The 13838-nt window shown below is 44.0% G+C and overlaps 1 protein-coding gene across 1 annotated transcript in view; it reads left to right on the top strand.

Annotated features, from left to right (window-relative positions):
- Window positions 1–13631, top strand: part of ALDH1A3 (aldehyde dehydrogenase 1 family member A3) — a 34033-nt gene extending 20402 nt beyond the window's left edge. Inside the window, exons 8-13 of the mRNA XM_068203610.1 lie at window positions 188–290; window positions 1269–1453; window positions 6410–6574; window positions 8106–8263; window positions 9539–9613; window positions 10967–13631. Coding sequence (XP_068059711.1) covers window positions 188–290; window positions 1269–1453; window positions 6410–6574; window positions 8106–8263; window positions 9539–9613; window positions 10967–11039 — 759 coding nt within the window. The 3' untranslated portion in view covers window positions 11040–13631. The remainder of the gene's footprint in view (window positions 1–187; window positions 291–1268; window positions 1454–6409; window positions 6575–8105; window positions 8264–9538; window positions 9614–10966) is intronic.
- The last annotated feature ends 207 nt before the right edge of the window (window positions 13632–13838 follow it).

Here is a 13838-nt window from a genome sequence, read left to right as displayed (position 1 = left end):
ATCCTTAATTCTGGGGCTGGTTTTGACCCAATACACCACAGCAGTAGGAAACTCAAAGCATTTCAGCATGTTCTCCCTGACCTCTACCTGCTGCAGCTGCCATCCAGGCTCTTCCACCCTTGTTGGAATCACACTCGAGATTTTTAGGAGAAGCAACTCATGTCCTCTTTGTGTCTCACTGATACAGGTTGGAAAACTGATCAAAGAAGCTGCTTCTAAAAGCAACCTCAAAAGGGTGACGTTAGAGCTGGGAGGGAAAAACCCCTGCATTGTGTGTGCAGATGCAGACTGTGAGTATGGGCTGCTGCCCGTGTTTGCTGTAAGAGGATCCAGGGTGGTGGGGTTTGTGTCTCTGCTGTGCTCTGGCAGCTCACAGGGCTGGTGTTTCCACCCCAAAGGCTGGAGGGAACCTCTGCCCAAGGACAGGATATAGTTCTGCATTCCTGGTGCTCTTCCTCAGCATGGGGATCATTCCCATGGCCCATATTGCCTTCCTTGGGGATGGCTGCAGTTGCAGTTAAATCTTGCACTTGTGTGTTTGCTATCTGTGGGCTTTCTCTTTGGTTGGCAGTGCTGCAGAGCCTGAGCCAAGCACTGGGGAGAGCAGTTTTATGCAAAGCAGCCCCTCTGCAGGCATTCCTGTGACAGGGGAATTTTGTAGGACCTGATCTAATCCAGCCTTCACCTCTATCCTGCTGGCCTGCAGGGCTCACCTTGTGTGTTTCATTGCAATTTTGTTACGTGACTCAGTAGTACTAGGAGATATGTGTAACCTGTGACCACCAAAATGGTTGGAAAATCCTATTTGGCGTCAGGAAAATCCTCTCCAGTCCTGCACAGCACACATTGAAAATCAGTGGTATTTGTGCCAGTTGCTAATTGTGAGCATTGCAAGGAGCTGGCCAAAGCTGGCATGCCGTTTTCTGAACAATCATGACTGAAACTTGTCTTTAGGAACCAATGCATGGTATCAAGAATCCCCAGAGCAAGAAAAACTGGTCACTGCCTTCAGTGAGTCCTTGTGGAAGAAAGTATCAGGAACTATGGCCAACTAGACCTCAAGACAAAAGGCAGGAAGGGAGGTGGATACAATAAAAGATCTGGTTTGGGGGCAGTGAGGCCCTGTGAGTGCCTTCCATGGGTGTGGACCATTGTCAGCACTTTTAAAGGAGGGCTTCCAAAGAGAAGGGAAAACAACAAGTCTGGCAACACTGGAATGCTGGAACTGTGCATGTGGTAACACTTTTCCCTCCTGGGTCTTCTCACAGTGGACTTGGCAGTGGAATGTGCCCACCAAGGCGTGTTCTTCAACCAGGGGCAGTGCTGCACAGCTGCCTCCCGTGTCTTCGTGGAGGAGCAGATCTACCCCGAGTTCGTCAAGCGCAGCGTGGAGTTTGCCAAGAAGAGACTGGTTGGAGACCCCTTTGATGCCAGAACTGAACAAGGGCCCCAGGTAACTGTGTGTCTGAGAGAAGTTGTTGTTTGGTTTTTGGTTGTGGTTTTGTATAATTTTCCTTGTGTAAATATTATCCTTACGGATGCGGTCCCAGCAGAAGTGCCGAGGGGTGAGTAATGTATCGTGGCTTTATTTTTCCTCGCCGTTTTAAATATCAATTAATCACAACTGTTGAAATGTTATGTTGTAATTTTTTTTTAAAACAAATGTATTTAATTCAGTTCTTATCCAGCATTATGGAAGGGGCTGTCTCCCTGGTGCAGTAACACAAAGCATGTTGCAGAGCCATAGCTCTGTGCAGAAGAGTGCAGCTAAATGGCTATTCAGCTCCTTGGCTGTGTGGGTGATGACAAGTAGTTAGAGCCCAGAGACTCCTGAGTCTTCACTTTCCCTCTCCTCTGCTGCCTTTCTGATCCTTTGGAGAAGTTTCAGCTGAATTAGGAGGAAGAAACATGCCAAACTGCTGTCAGAACCAGCCTCCTCAATACTTCCAGAGCCTTCCTCTTAGTTTTTCCTTTTGAGGCAATATGAGTTGTGCTGGAGAACTCTGGGGGAAGATGATCCTTAGGTCAGATCTCCCAACAGGCCCACTGTTTGGTACCAAAAATAAAGCAAGTTTCCCAGAAACCTATAGAAAAGGCCTCTTTTGCTCAGTACTGCACTGTGGGTTTTTCTTCCTTGATGTCTGTGTAGGATCCCTCAGAGAAGGGGTGGCTCTGGGGACATCTGCCTCTCCTTATCTGGATCTGAAGCTGCACATGATTCATGCACGGCAAAACCTCATTGCTTGCCCTCATGCAGGGGGAATAAGATCACGTACATCCCCTGTTCATGCTGAGGCTGCATCCAGCTCTTTAGCTTGCCCAGAGATTTCAAACTGCTCAGGACTCTTAGGAAAAGAATCCTATGCTGAGACTGGCTCCAGCAGAGGTGAGCTGACCCTCAAACATTGATTTCATGAGAATAGCTCCTGAATCCATTCAGCTGTGAGTTTTAAAGGGTGAAACACCCTGCAGTGGTTGCAGCATGTTGAACTGGGCTGCTCATTTAACTTTGTCAGTGTTCCCAGCTCCTGCCAGGCTGGCAGAGCACTTCCAGGGTGCACTGTGGCACAGCTCCATCCTCTGGGATCACTGCTGTGGCTCAAGGGAGACCCTTTGCATACAGACCTGTAATTAAGGGTAACAGCGAGTTGGAATAGCAGCGTCTGGTCAGATTTTATCTATGGCCCATCTGTCCTTTTTTCCTGCTCTGGCTTACCTGTTATACTTGTAGGAGAGAGCACACCCACACACACCTGAACTTCTGTGTATGCAGCTGTCAAGGCCAGGATGGGAAGGTGTTGAGGGAGTGGGAGGAAACTGTAAATCCCAAAGCTTTTCTGTGGTTGCCAGTTCAAAGGGACAGCCACTTCCTCTGCAGCTATGGCTCCTCGCTCTCTAGAGCCTACGTTGTGGGCACATACAGAAACTTAAGCAGAGAGAAATGATGCAGTGTCACAAGGACTTAAAAAAATGCCTCAAAGTAGCAAAGATTCACACCTGTCCACAAGTTATTCTTCAAATTTGAAGCTTCCAGATAATTTTCCCCCTACTCCTGAAGTAACCTGCTTGGCTGTGAGGGGGTTTTTATCTTGAACTGACGGATAAGGGAAGAATCACCAGGAAAAATAATTTGTCGTCTTCATCTCTCCCCATCAGATGCTTCAGATCCAGTCTGTTGCTTTCATTCTCCTTTGGTGTAAGTCAGGGTGAACATACACAACAGCATCACAAGAATGCTGCATGGATCCCAGTGTGGGATGGTCACTGGCTTAGAAGCCAACAAGGGGAAGGGATTGAAGCCAGTCTTCAGGCTGACAGTGGTTGTAGCTCATGATCTTTTTGGTCCTGCATCAGCTGTAGGTGATGACAATCCCGTTCCACAAGAACTTGATGTAAGCTAGTCCTGGAAAAGTGGTCCCATGTGCAGTTGTTTGTTCCTACATTACACTGCACTAGACTGGGGAACTGGCTGGTTCAGGTCTAATCTAGCCTTTTTGGAAGTGAGGAAGAAAGGTTTTACTCAGGTCAGTCCCCTGATGTGGATTACTGTTCACTGGCATAGATGCTCATGGCATGGCAGTGGGGAAAAGACTATGTCAGCTGCAGCACTGGGTTATGCTGATATAAACTGTACTGCTCTGATTAAAATTAGGTCAACTTTAAACAGCATTAAATTTAGACAGAAATGAGGCATGCCTCTGATGTGACTTCTCCAAAACTCACATGTGTCTGGCAGTGCTGACTGGCTGGAATTCAAAGGACACCACAAGAAACCTGAGGGGTGCTCAGGACTGTTTGAGCAGAGTACCAACCTCAAATGCAGGCATTTTAAACTTTGGATTCCTGGATGCTGTATCATGGGAAGCAATAAAGTAAATCTGCACAGATGGCAAACTGGTTAACCAGTGCATTGTACAACTGTGAACAGCAAACTGCTTTAGATGAGACTGACATCCCGGGGCACTTAGAACAGGGATTGCATTAGAACAAGACTAGACTAGTTTTGTTATTTTAGAGCCCAAATATTGGGATTTGTGGACTGCAGGACCTAGTCTACAGAAATGATACAAGCACTAATTGTGGTACTTGTTAGTCAGTAATTATTCAGCCCAAAACATATAATTTGATTTGTAAGACACTGAATATTTTCCTTATACTGTGGACATGCACTTTAGGATTAAAGTGTGAAAATAAAACATTTAATTAGAAAGGCTTGTGTCCAGCCTGTTGGACCCAGTTGTGGGCTATTTTGTAGGATTACAAATACTAGGTTTGCACATGGAAAAAATTCTCCTTGTGGTCTTGACTGAAATGGAGCAAGAGATGAAGATTTGGGAGTTCTTGGATTTTCAGTATTGCAGTGATCCTTAGAAGCTCCCTTCTCTATTGAATTAGATGAACAAATAGTAGAATTTGCTTTACCAGATCATGTGTTTTTAATAGAATTCAATGCTTGAACCATAAATAATAGTGGAGTAGGGGACAGAATTTAAACAAGCCTTGCAAGCTCTAGTTACAATGACAAACAGTTCCACCCTTGCATGTCATTTTTACAAATGTTTTCTTTCCCCACTGTCTTTTCATCTAACTGTAGTTTGCCTTGCAACAAGTTACAGCTGTATAAATATCCTTGTTTTGTTTTCTGTGATGTGAAGTGGATGGACTGGATTGGTCTGGATCACAGACATGCCAGGATGGAAAGCACTTGCAGATATTTTCAAATTATTTACGCTTGGCAACTAAGCAACCAGACAAATAGACAATGTGTATGACACCTGCCAAACTCAGTGTGACACTGTATCCTACAGGAGGGCACACATTTCTTCAGGCAGTAGCATGAATTAAGTGTGTCCTTGGGTAGCACCTTAACACATGAGAGAACACAAGCACTTAGAACACACTGCCCACAGTGCACGTGCTACTCACACATCTGTTTGCCTGGAGATGTGCTGGGCTCTGTTTCCATTGTGTACCACAAGTATCCCAAGGACACCCTCCTGCAGCTTTGATATTTGTCTAAAAGCATGAAAACTTGGATTGTGTGTGGCCAGGATTAACTAGGGACAGGATATAGGCTGTAATCTGGAGGAGTCAAGTGTGGAACACTCCGTGTAAACAGTCCCAACTGGCAACTGGCCCTGCTGAAATAAAACCAGATGCCTAGGGAGGGGGATTGAGCCAGAACAAGCATCTGGAGATACCTGGCAATCAGAATAATCTTCCAGCCTTCCAGGACACCTTGTACCAGTGGGTGGAGTCTTTTATTTAATCACCTCAAGAAATTTGTCGAGCTCTTTATTGAGTTTTTCTTTTTAACAACATCTCTGAAAGTGTTTTACCATCTCCAGTGTGCTGTCATGAGGAGTTTTATCACTTAATTCCACATCATGTCAAGAGCCCGGTCTGTTTGTTTGAAACCTGCAATTCTGCAGCCCACTGCTGCACATGGAGCACAGAAGAAGGATCAGCAGTGAGTGGAAGTGCTGTGGGCTTCTGCACCTCTTCCCAGCGCAGGACACACTGTGCTTGTGGAGTACATGATGTGTCCTCCAAGACCTGGTGCAGCTGTGCAGCCTCAGGGTCCTGTCACTGGACTGGCCTTTTCCCACCCCTACAGAAATCTCTGGTTAAAGGCTGACAGCAGCACTCACTATTTGAGATTACTCCATAGTTAGGAGGAGGAGTTAGAAAAGGTAGTTAAATGTGAGAGAGGAAAAAAAAAAGCAGGATTATACCAGTTTCTAAGAACTGTGAAAAGTGATTCTGATTTTAAAAGCAAGGCTTTGATGCAGCAGTTGTTGTGAAGTCACCTCACCAACAGGGCTTTTCTTGAGGCTGTTCATGTAGTGTGCACTGTGGAAAGAGATGGAGGCAGAGCTTGCTGGGTTCTTCCAGCTGGGGACAGAGAGCTGTAGGTGAAGCTGCACACTGCAGCAAAACTGAGTTAATAGTTCTTAGATCCTGGTCCTCCCTCTCCTATACTGATTCAGATCCCTTGCTGAGCTCTCTAGTCCATCTCGGGCAGTTCTAATACTGCTCCTGAGATAAGCCAGTGCTTGGAGAAGGTGAGCAAATCCCAGAGCTCAAGTGAGGTTGAGCTGTGGGAGCACATATCCAGGACAGGGAGGAAGGGAAAGGGGGGAGACCCCTCCATGTGGCAGCAAACTATTAGATCAGATTAAACTGTCACATGTCACTTCACCTTCTGTTTTCTGTGGGCAGAGCTATGCCCATGTCCTGTCTTTCTCCCTGCTCACTCCCTGACTGCCACATCCTAAACTGAGCTATAAACTGACCCAGTTTGACAGTGCCCTGCAAACATGCCCCTGGGCCACATTCCATGACTCCTCTCTGGAACCATGATAATAAAGGTGCTGCTGTTTGTTTCTTTTCCTTTTGTGTCTGACAGATTGACCAAAAACAGTTTGATAAAATCCTGGAGCTGATAGAAAGTGGGAAGAAAGAAGGGGCTAAGCTGGAGTGTGGAGGTCTTGCCATTGAAGACAGAGGCCTGTTTATAAAACCTACAGTGTTTTCAGAGGTCACTGACAACATGAGAATTGCCAAAGAAGAGGTACAGTACAAATCACCTAGAAAAATGCTGCTTCAGAATGAGAAATCGTGGTGATGGAGGGGGCTCTATCTGAATCCTTAATTTTAAATATAAATAACTGAGTAAAAATAACTGACACTGTGGCAGGCTGGAGCAATTATTTACCCTGTAGTTGCCAGTGAAATGTGTGTTCTTGCTCCACTACCTTTGTAGGTTGCTTTATTGCAGAAAGGTGGGAAAAGAATTCTGGGACCTGATGCTGGTAAGGAGCAAAGGAACAGCCACTGAAGTTCTCTGAAACAGCCTTAGCATCTGAAACAATTCCAGATTCCATTCTCATGGCAAAATCTCCTGAGACTGACTATTTCTTTCCTATATGAAAACATGGTCAAAGCCAGCTAAGTGCAGATCTAATACTCTGGCTTTCATTATTCATATGCAGAAATGTTGAACAAGCTGCATGTGATTAGATGCTGTGATATTCCTTTGAAATAGAAGTTAATCTACTTTTCATCATGTTCCCTAATGGAAAATAAGTAGCTGCCAAAGTCTAACTGGCATTTGTAGTTTAAAGTTTAGCCTAGTGCTTTTTATGGGGCTGCTTGCTGTTCACTCCTGGCAAGATGTTTAAATGTCTCAGATCTGCCACAGAATCTCTAAGGAACCTGGGAAAGATATCAGTCACTCAGGGCATGAGTTACATGCTAAAAATAGAGAGAAAAAGAGCTGAAAATCCCATGACAAACCTTTTCTTAATGAACTGACTCCAAATCCCGAGCCATGATTCACAAAGCTTATCCAGTCCCATTCATTGGCACTTTTGTTGCAAATGCACATTCATCCTTTGCCTAGGATTAAGGCTCCACATAAGAGCCTGGATATCTCAAAACAAAGGCATTTATAAACCCTTGTATGAGCTTAAAAGTGGTCCAAATTAGTCTGTTTTTCACATTCAATGGGCTTTATTATGCTGTGAGAGCCTGCAGACCAAGAAAGGGCTCCACCTTTGATATTGTGCCTGATGAGAGACTCCATCCCAAAATTTGGGAAGCCTTCTGTATGGCTGTTGCCTCTACTGGCAACCTGGGAAGCCAAGTTTGTGGCCGAACACAGATGTGGTTAATGCACTGCATGCAAATAAAATGCCTACAGTGACAAAATCAGGGTTAAAACCAAGGAAGAAAACTTGCAGTCCTTGAAATAAATTAATTGTTACTTGAGCACACTCAGCTTCAGAGTTCAAAAGCAGAGTTGTAAATGGAGTAAGGATGAATCATTTGTAACTTGTCCAGATCTAACTCTGCTTATTTTGATTGTTACAGATGATCCATTACTTGTTGGATCTTAACATTTATTAACTACTACAACACATCACAGTGCTTCCTTTGAAGTTTAATTAGTAGTTTTTAAGACACTCTATTAGTGACCCCTAGAAGGCTAAGATATAAGATTTTAAATATATTATCCAAACAGAGCATCTGATTCTGATTACTTCAAAATTACCATGATTAGCAGATGCTTTCCTGTACTAAAGTTTAATTGATATCTGCAGATTTTTGGGCCAGTTCAGCCAATTATGAAGTTCAAGAGCATAGAAGAGGTGATAAGAAGAGCCAACAACACCGAGTACGGACTCACGGCTGCGGTGTTCACCAAGAACCTGGACAGAGCCTTAACCCTGGCTTCAGCTCTGCAGTCAGGAACAGTCTGGTGAGCAGGCTGGGAACAGAGGGTGGGCTGAGGCTTTGTTTCCTGGGAGGGGAGAGGGATTTCGGACTGGCAATCATGTTGGTAAGATAATAAAGTCGCTGATAAGGTTGTGGGCTCCGTCCCCGTACGTGCCGTTCATTCAAGAGTTGAACTTCATGATCCTTGTGGGTCCCTCCCAACTCAGAATATCGGTGATTCTGTAAATGCTGCAGTTAAGATGTATTAGTAGCCTGCCTAATTCTTGATGTTCTGCTCAGAAGCAACATCCATTCCTCAGAATGAGGTGGTAAGGCCCAGACAGCATGTTGAGAAATGGACTGGCTTTTTCTTCAGTCGAGGTATTTCTTTGTCAGGGTTGTAGTAAGTTCCACCAGACATTGTGCCTTCCAAAACCCCCTGTATGTAGCAAAAAGCAATTCTCGTGATCTTTAGCCAGCACCAGATGGGATTTTGCTGCACAAACCAGTATGGACAGTAGATGGCAACACACCGCTGTCACAAAGAAAAGCAGCTATTTTTGCGTACAAAATTTCTTAATTTATATTAGAATGGTTTTAAAGATGGAATCCTGATTTCTTTCCCACTCAAGACAGGAAGTTAATCTGGTATCTGATTCTGATGCAGAGGATTAATTTTACAAGTTGGCACCAGAAGAATCAGCTTCAAATATTTACATAAAAATGGGATGCTGGGCTTTGAAGGATACATGGAGGTGCACACTTCCAGCACAAGCCATACCTGTGCTGCATGACCTTCAGTCATTTGATCATACTGAGATGCTGGGGAAGTGTCTGCATCAGCTTTTTCTACCAAGTATCCATAGAAATGGGCCCAGTGCTTTTATTTTACTATGACACAATTGTCTGATACAGTCCAAATGTTTTGTGTAGCTGGAAGGGGATACTGGGGCCTCATTGTGAGTGTTTAGACCGCTTTCTGAGTAAATATGTTCATTTCAGAATGTGCTCAATAAATTAGAGAATAGCCTGAACTATTTATTTTAATCATGACTCTGAACATGGTATAAATTCTAGCTCAAACATGGATGTCTTTGCCATTAGAGGATATGAAGTGAGATGTAGGTCAGACTGAGAACTACTCAGATGTTTTCTGTTTCTGCACCAAAAGAAGATTTTATTGCAAAAATCTGATTTCTCAAGTGTACGACAGAGAAAATGGAGAGATTTCAGACTTTTATTGTATTGTTGCTGTTGTCATCATCTTGCTTTTTCTTGGTATTGAATTGTCTTTTTAAAATTGATGTTTTTATTGTAGGATCAACTGTTACAATGCGCTCTATGCTCAGGCTCCTTTTGGTGGCTTTAAAATGTCAGGCAATGGCAGAGAACTGTAAGTTTTGCTCAGTATTTTGTTTCTGTGTGGGTGGTGAATGCAATAACATTTGTGACTGTGAAAACACTGTTGAATTGGCTTTTAAAGTTTAATCAGGCTTGCAGCATGCTCCACAGGGAGGTGCTAAGCCAGTAGAGCGTGGATGTAAAGCATTCCTTTAGGAACACCTTCATCTGCTTTATAAGCTTTTAATAGCTCCAGTTCAGTCAAGTCCACTTTGAAGCATTTTTCCATGCTAGTTAGATTTTTAGATGAAGGGAGAAGTATGGCACCATGGCTGGGGACACTGATATCCACCCCAAACCTGCTCCATCTTTCCATGGTGGTGTCTGCGCCTCTCCTGGCTGCTGTGTCATTGCTCCTTGTTCAGGTGGGAAGGAATGATGTCCCAAATCATTCTCCATCCCACCTTCCAAGGTTGCTGCTAAATTACAGAAGAACCCTCTGTCCCTCTTCCCCAGCCTGGCCTGTTACAGAGGGGCTACCAGACACTTCAGCTCTTAATAGTTACTAAAGCTGAAATTTTCAAACCAAGGTCACTCCATGAGTTAGACACAGAGCCGAGACATTGTCCTAAATCTTAATTTTTTTCTTGTATAGGAGACAGGTTTTCTTAGACCATTCAGCAGACTCCTCAGAAATCTAACATACCTTTTCTTTCACAAGCCAGAATTAATCCCAGAAACCATTTCCAGTAACTGTTCTGGTACATCTGCTGCTCTGAGACATTCATGTGCCTCATTTGCTAAGCACAGCAAATAAATGAATCCTCAGATGGGACATAGATATATATTGAGACTTTATGGTTTGCTTTGCCTGAGTGCCTGGCTAATTAAAGGATGTCAGAGGTTTCCCATGGGAAGGGCATGGGAACAGAACCAGTTATCACCAACCAAGACATAATGCAGTGGTGGGTTCTCTAATCAATATGCATTTCTGGAGCAACTGTGCCCTCCTGATGACATGGTATCTTATAGATAGAAGCTTTCTTATGGTGAAAAAATAACTTTAATTTCTGTCTAAGCATCAATAGCTGTGTGTATGTGGCTGTCTCTTGTATGGCTTCTCACAGCAGCACTCAGTTTGCATAGGCAGGGTCACAAGTGCCATCCTGTGGGTTACAGTGACCAAAGCATTCTGTGTTTCTCTCACAAGAGGGTGTAATTGTATGTACTCATGTGCATGTACTTGGTGGTTATTAGAGGTGGTGGGACAAGTGGATAGCTGGTGTAAATTGTTCAGATCTGGTTTTAATGACCTGATGTTAAAAATGCACATGAGTGCAACTCTCTTCTCTCAGGGACATTAACATTTAACTGTTTGTCCCCTTCCTCCTCTTTTCTTTTGCAGTGGGGAGTATGCTTTGGCAGAATACACCGAAGTGAAAACAGTCACCATTAAACTCTCCCAGAAGAGTCCATGAAAACAGGAGGCCTAAAATGCTGACACTCTGAATGTGACACATGGGGGATGTGTTCAGACAAGGGGGAGGGGAGGGGTGGGAAGGAAAATGGAAACACCTGTCTTTATTCCTCTAGAAACACTGAATCTGCTGGGCTCCATTTTGCCAACTGGCTCTTCAAAAAGTGATTCACTGACTCTGATTCTACTGGCAGTACACACTTGTACTCCACAAGTCCCTGGCTGTACATCTGCCTGCTCCCTGTGACTCAAAAGCTGGTCAGTCACAGTGTTGGCAGGACATCTGCTTCCCAGCTGTACCCCTGAAGGACATGGACATCACTGGCATGTTAGAGAGACTGCTGGTACCATCAAAGGTACTGGCAGATACCTTCAGAGGCACTTGGGTTTCCCTTGGCAGAGACGGACTCGAGTGGTAAGGGTTAGAGCAACTTGGAGTTGGTGGAGTTTGTGTGAAGATTGCAGCTGGAGTTTGGAATGGGAGTGCAAGCTTTCATGGAAGGATCTGTAAGGAAATTCTCTTTGAAAGAGCTGTCATGGTCTCTCTAAAGATATGTGCATTCTCCACCCTGGTGATATTCTAGCCCTGAATGAGATTTGTGGGAGTTTCCTAGAGGACTCCTTTGGGGCCACTATGTCACCCAACAGAGCCAGACTTTCAAGTGTCCTTGGAACCTGATGTTTGGGTGTGCACACACTACACGTGCTGCAAATGCAAGTTCCTGACTTGCTGACCCTTCTGGATCCCAGTGAGTCACAGTTGTATCTCAAACCTTCACTACAGCACTTTTCTCAAGAGGATTTTGCACTGCACTTACTGTGGTGACACCGAGTTGGATGCTGAGCACATAGCATGGTAGATACCACACAGAAAACACCCCATACCAGTCCCGATCTGGGGGAGGGAGCAGAAGAGCTGCAGGAAACTGTCCTCCACTATCTTTCTCTGCAACTTTCAGGCTTTTTGAACATCTCTTTGGTTTTTGAGCCAGGACTATTACTATGAGAGTAAAACTTAGAAGCTCTTCACTCTGCCTCTTTATCCTGTATGAATGTAGCTTAAAATACGTTTCTAGAAGTGCAGTGTGAAGAGGCAGGTGCTCCCAAGCACACCTTGAGTGCTAAAGAGGAGGGTGTACAAGCCAGTTACCATGGAATGAGCTGTGGCTGGACTTCAGTCTGTCAGCAGCTTCGCAGCCACTGTCCCTGTGAGTGCTGTCATCTCATGGCCAGCACAGAGTAGCTGATCCTTCACTGAGAAAACTGCCTTGGATTGTCCCTTGCTCACAGCTGTCCATGGAGTGGCTGTTACACCAACCTTATGCCTTAGCACCTCCTGCAGTAACTTCTTTGAATGCCCAGACATTATTATGAGATTAATTATCATGAGATGAATGACAAGCCACAGGCTGTCTTCAGATCCTGGGTTCACTGCTTTCCCTCCTCCTCTCCTCCTGACTCTGCTGGAGAACCCTGGCAAGGGCACAGCCAGTCCCACGTCTGCAGGAATTAGTGGTGACAGCTTGTTAGGAAGTTCAGCTGATCCCTCTGGGATTGTCCTCTGAGAACAAACCCACCGAGGTTCCTTATGGCTTATCAGCAGATCTCCAGGGAGCACTGATAAGGATTGCTGCTCCAGATGTCAGAGCTTGAAGCAGAAATGCAGGTCTAACCTCTCTTCTCTGCTGCAAGCCAGGATTTACCCAGTACCTTCCTTTGCTCACAGATAGGCTCAGACAGCAACAAATTCAGTTGCATGAGTGGAGCTTTTTTTGGAGGAGGAAGGAAGGTGGGTGGTGATAAGTAAGGAAAAAAGTTTGCATGAGCCTAAACTTCCTTATTAGTTGGTGAATGTTGAAATTGCACTTCAACATCACTTCTGACATGACATACCTCCAAGAGTGTAACCAGGAGCCTGTCCTCCCACGGGGTGTGAGGCAGGTAAATCTCCCCATCCAGTGATGAAAATGTCCTCCCTTCCCCATGAAAGGCCAAATGGGATCATTGTAAATAAGTTTCTATTTTTCTAAGACACTTAAGAGTGCAAACATCTTCTCAAACGTTTTACTCTTGCCCACCTGAGGGTTTCCTTGGGCTGCAGAGAGGTGAGGCAAACAGTAGAAGGCTGTTTATCTTGATGTATCTCTGTATTTTTGATAAACAGTGGTGGAAACTGAAATAATCTGAAATTCTTAAAATCCTACTCTTCTGGCTTTATACGTATGATATATATTTCACTTTTTTCCCCCTTATCAAGTTTTTAAAAAGTCAATGTATCTCTTATTGTATAAATCAGGGTTTGACTCTACACACTGAATTTTGTAAGTTATGTAACACTAGACACTAACTTTAAAATAACCCCTTAGAGGGTATATATATTCCTCCATTGCACAGTAAGGCTTTCATATGAATACTAGTTGGTTTTTTTTAAAGAAAAGAACTATATTTATAAATTAGGATACATTTAATCTAATGTATTTTTATAGCTAAAGGTACATGAAAATGTTATGTTTAAACCTCATGTATATATTTAGACTATGGATATCTTTTTTGTAATAGTTCTTGTTCCTAATAAATGTTTAACTTTGTGAAACGGGTGTATCTGAGGATTTAGTATCTCATTGGGAGACTGAGGGAATCTGCACTTGGATTCTTTTTTTCAATTTGGGAAGAATTAGGCAATTTTAAGAGTAAAGTGCTAAGTGTAGTCAGTGTTCTGCACATAAAAGCTTGAGTTGTGCCATTTACCATAAGCAGAGGGAGGAGAGCAGAGCTGCAGCTGGCAGGGGCAAGCACAAAG

Source organism: Anomalospiza imberbis, chromosome 13 (genome assembly GCF_031753505.1).
Source record: "Anomalospiza imberbis isolate Cuckoo-Finch-1a 21T00152 chromosome 13, ASM3175350v1, whole genome shotgun sequence".
NCBI lineage: Eukaryota > Metazoa > Chordata > Aves > Passeriformes > Viduidae > Anomalospiza > Anomalospiza imberbis.
This window is presented reverse-complemented; position numbering and strand designations above follow the sequence as displayed.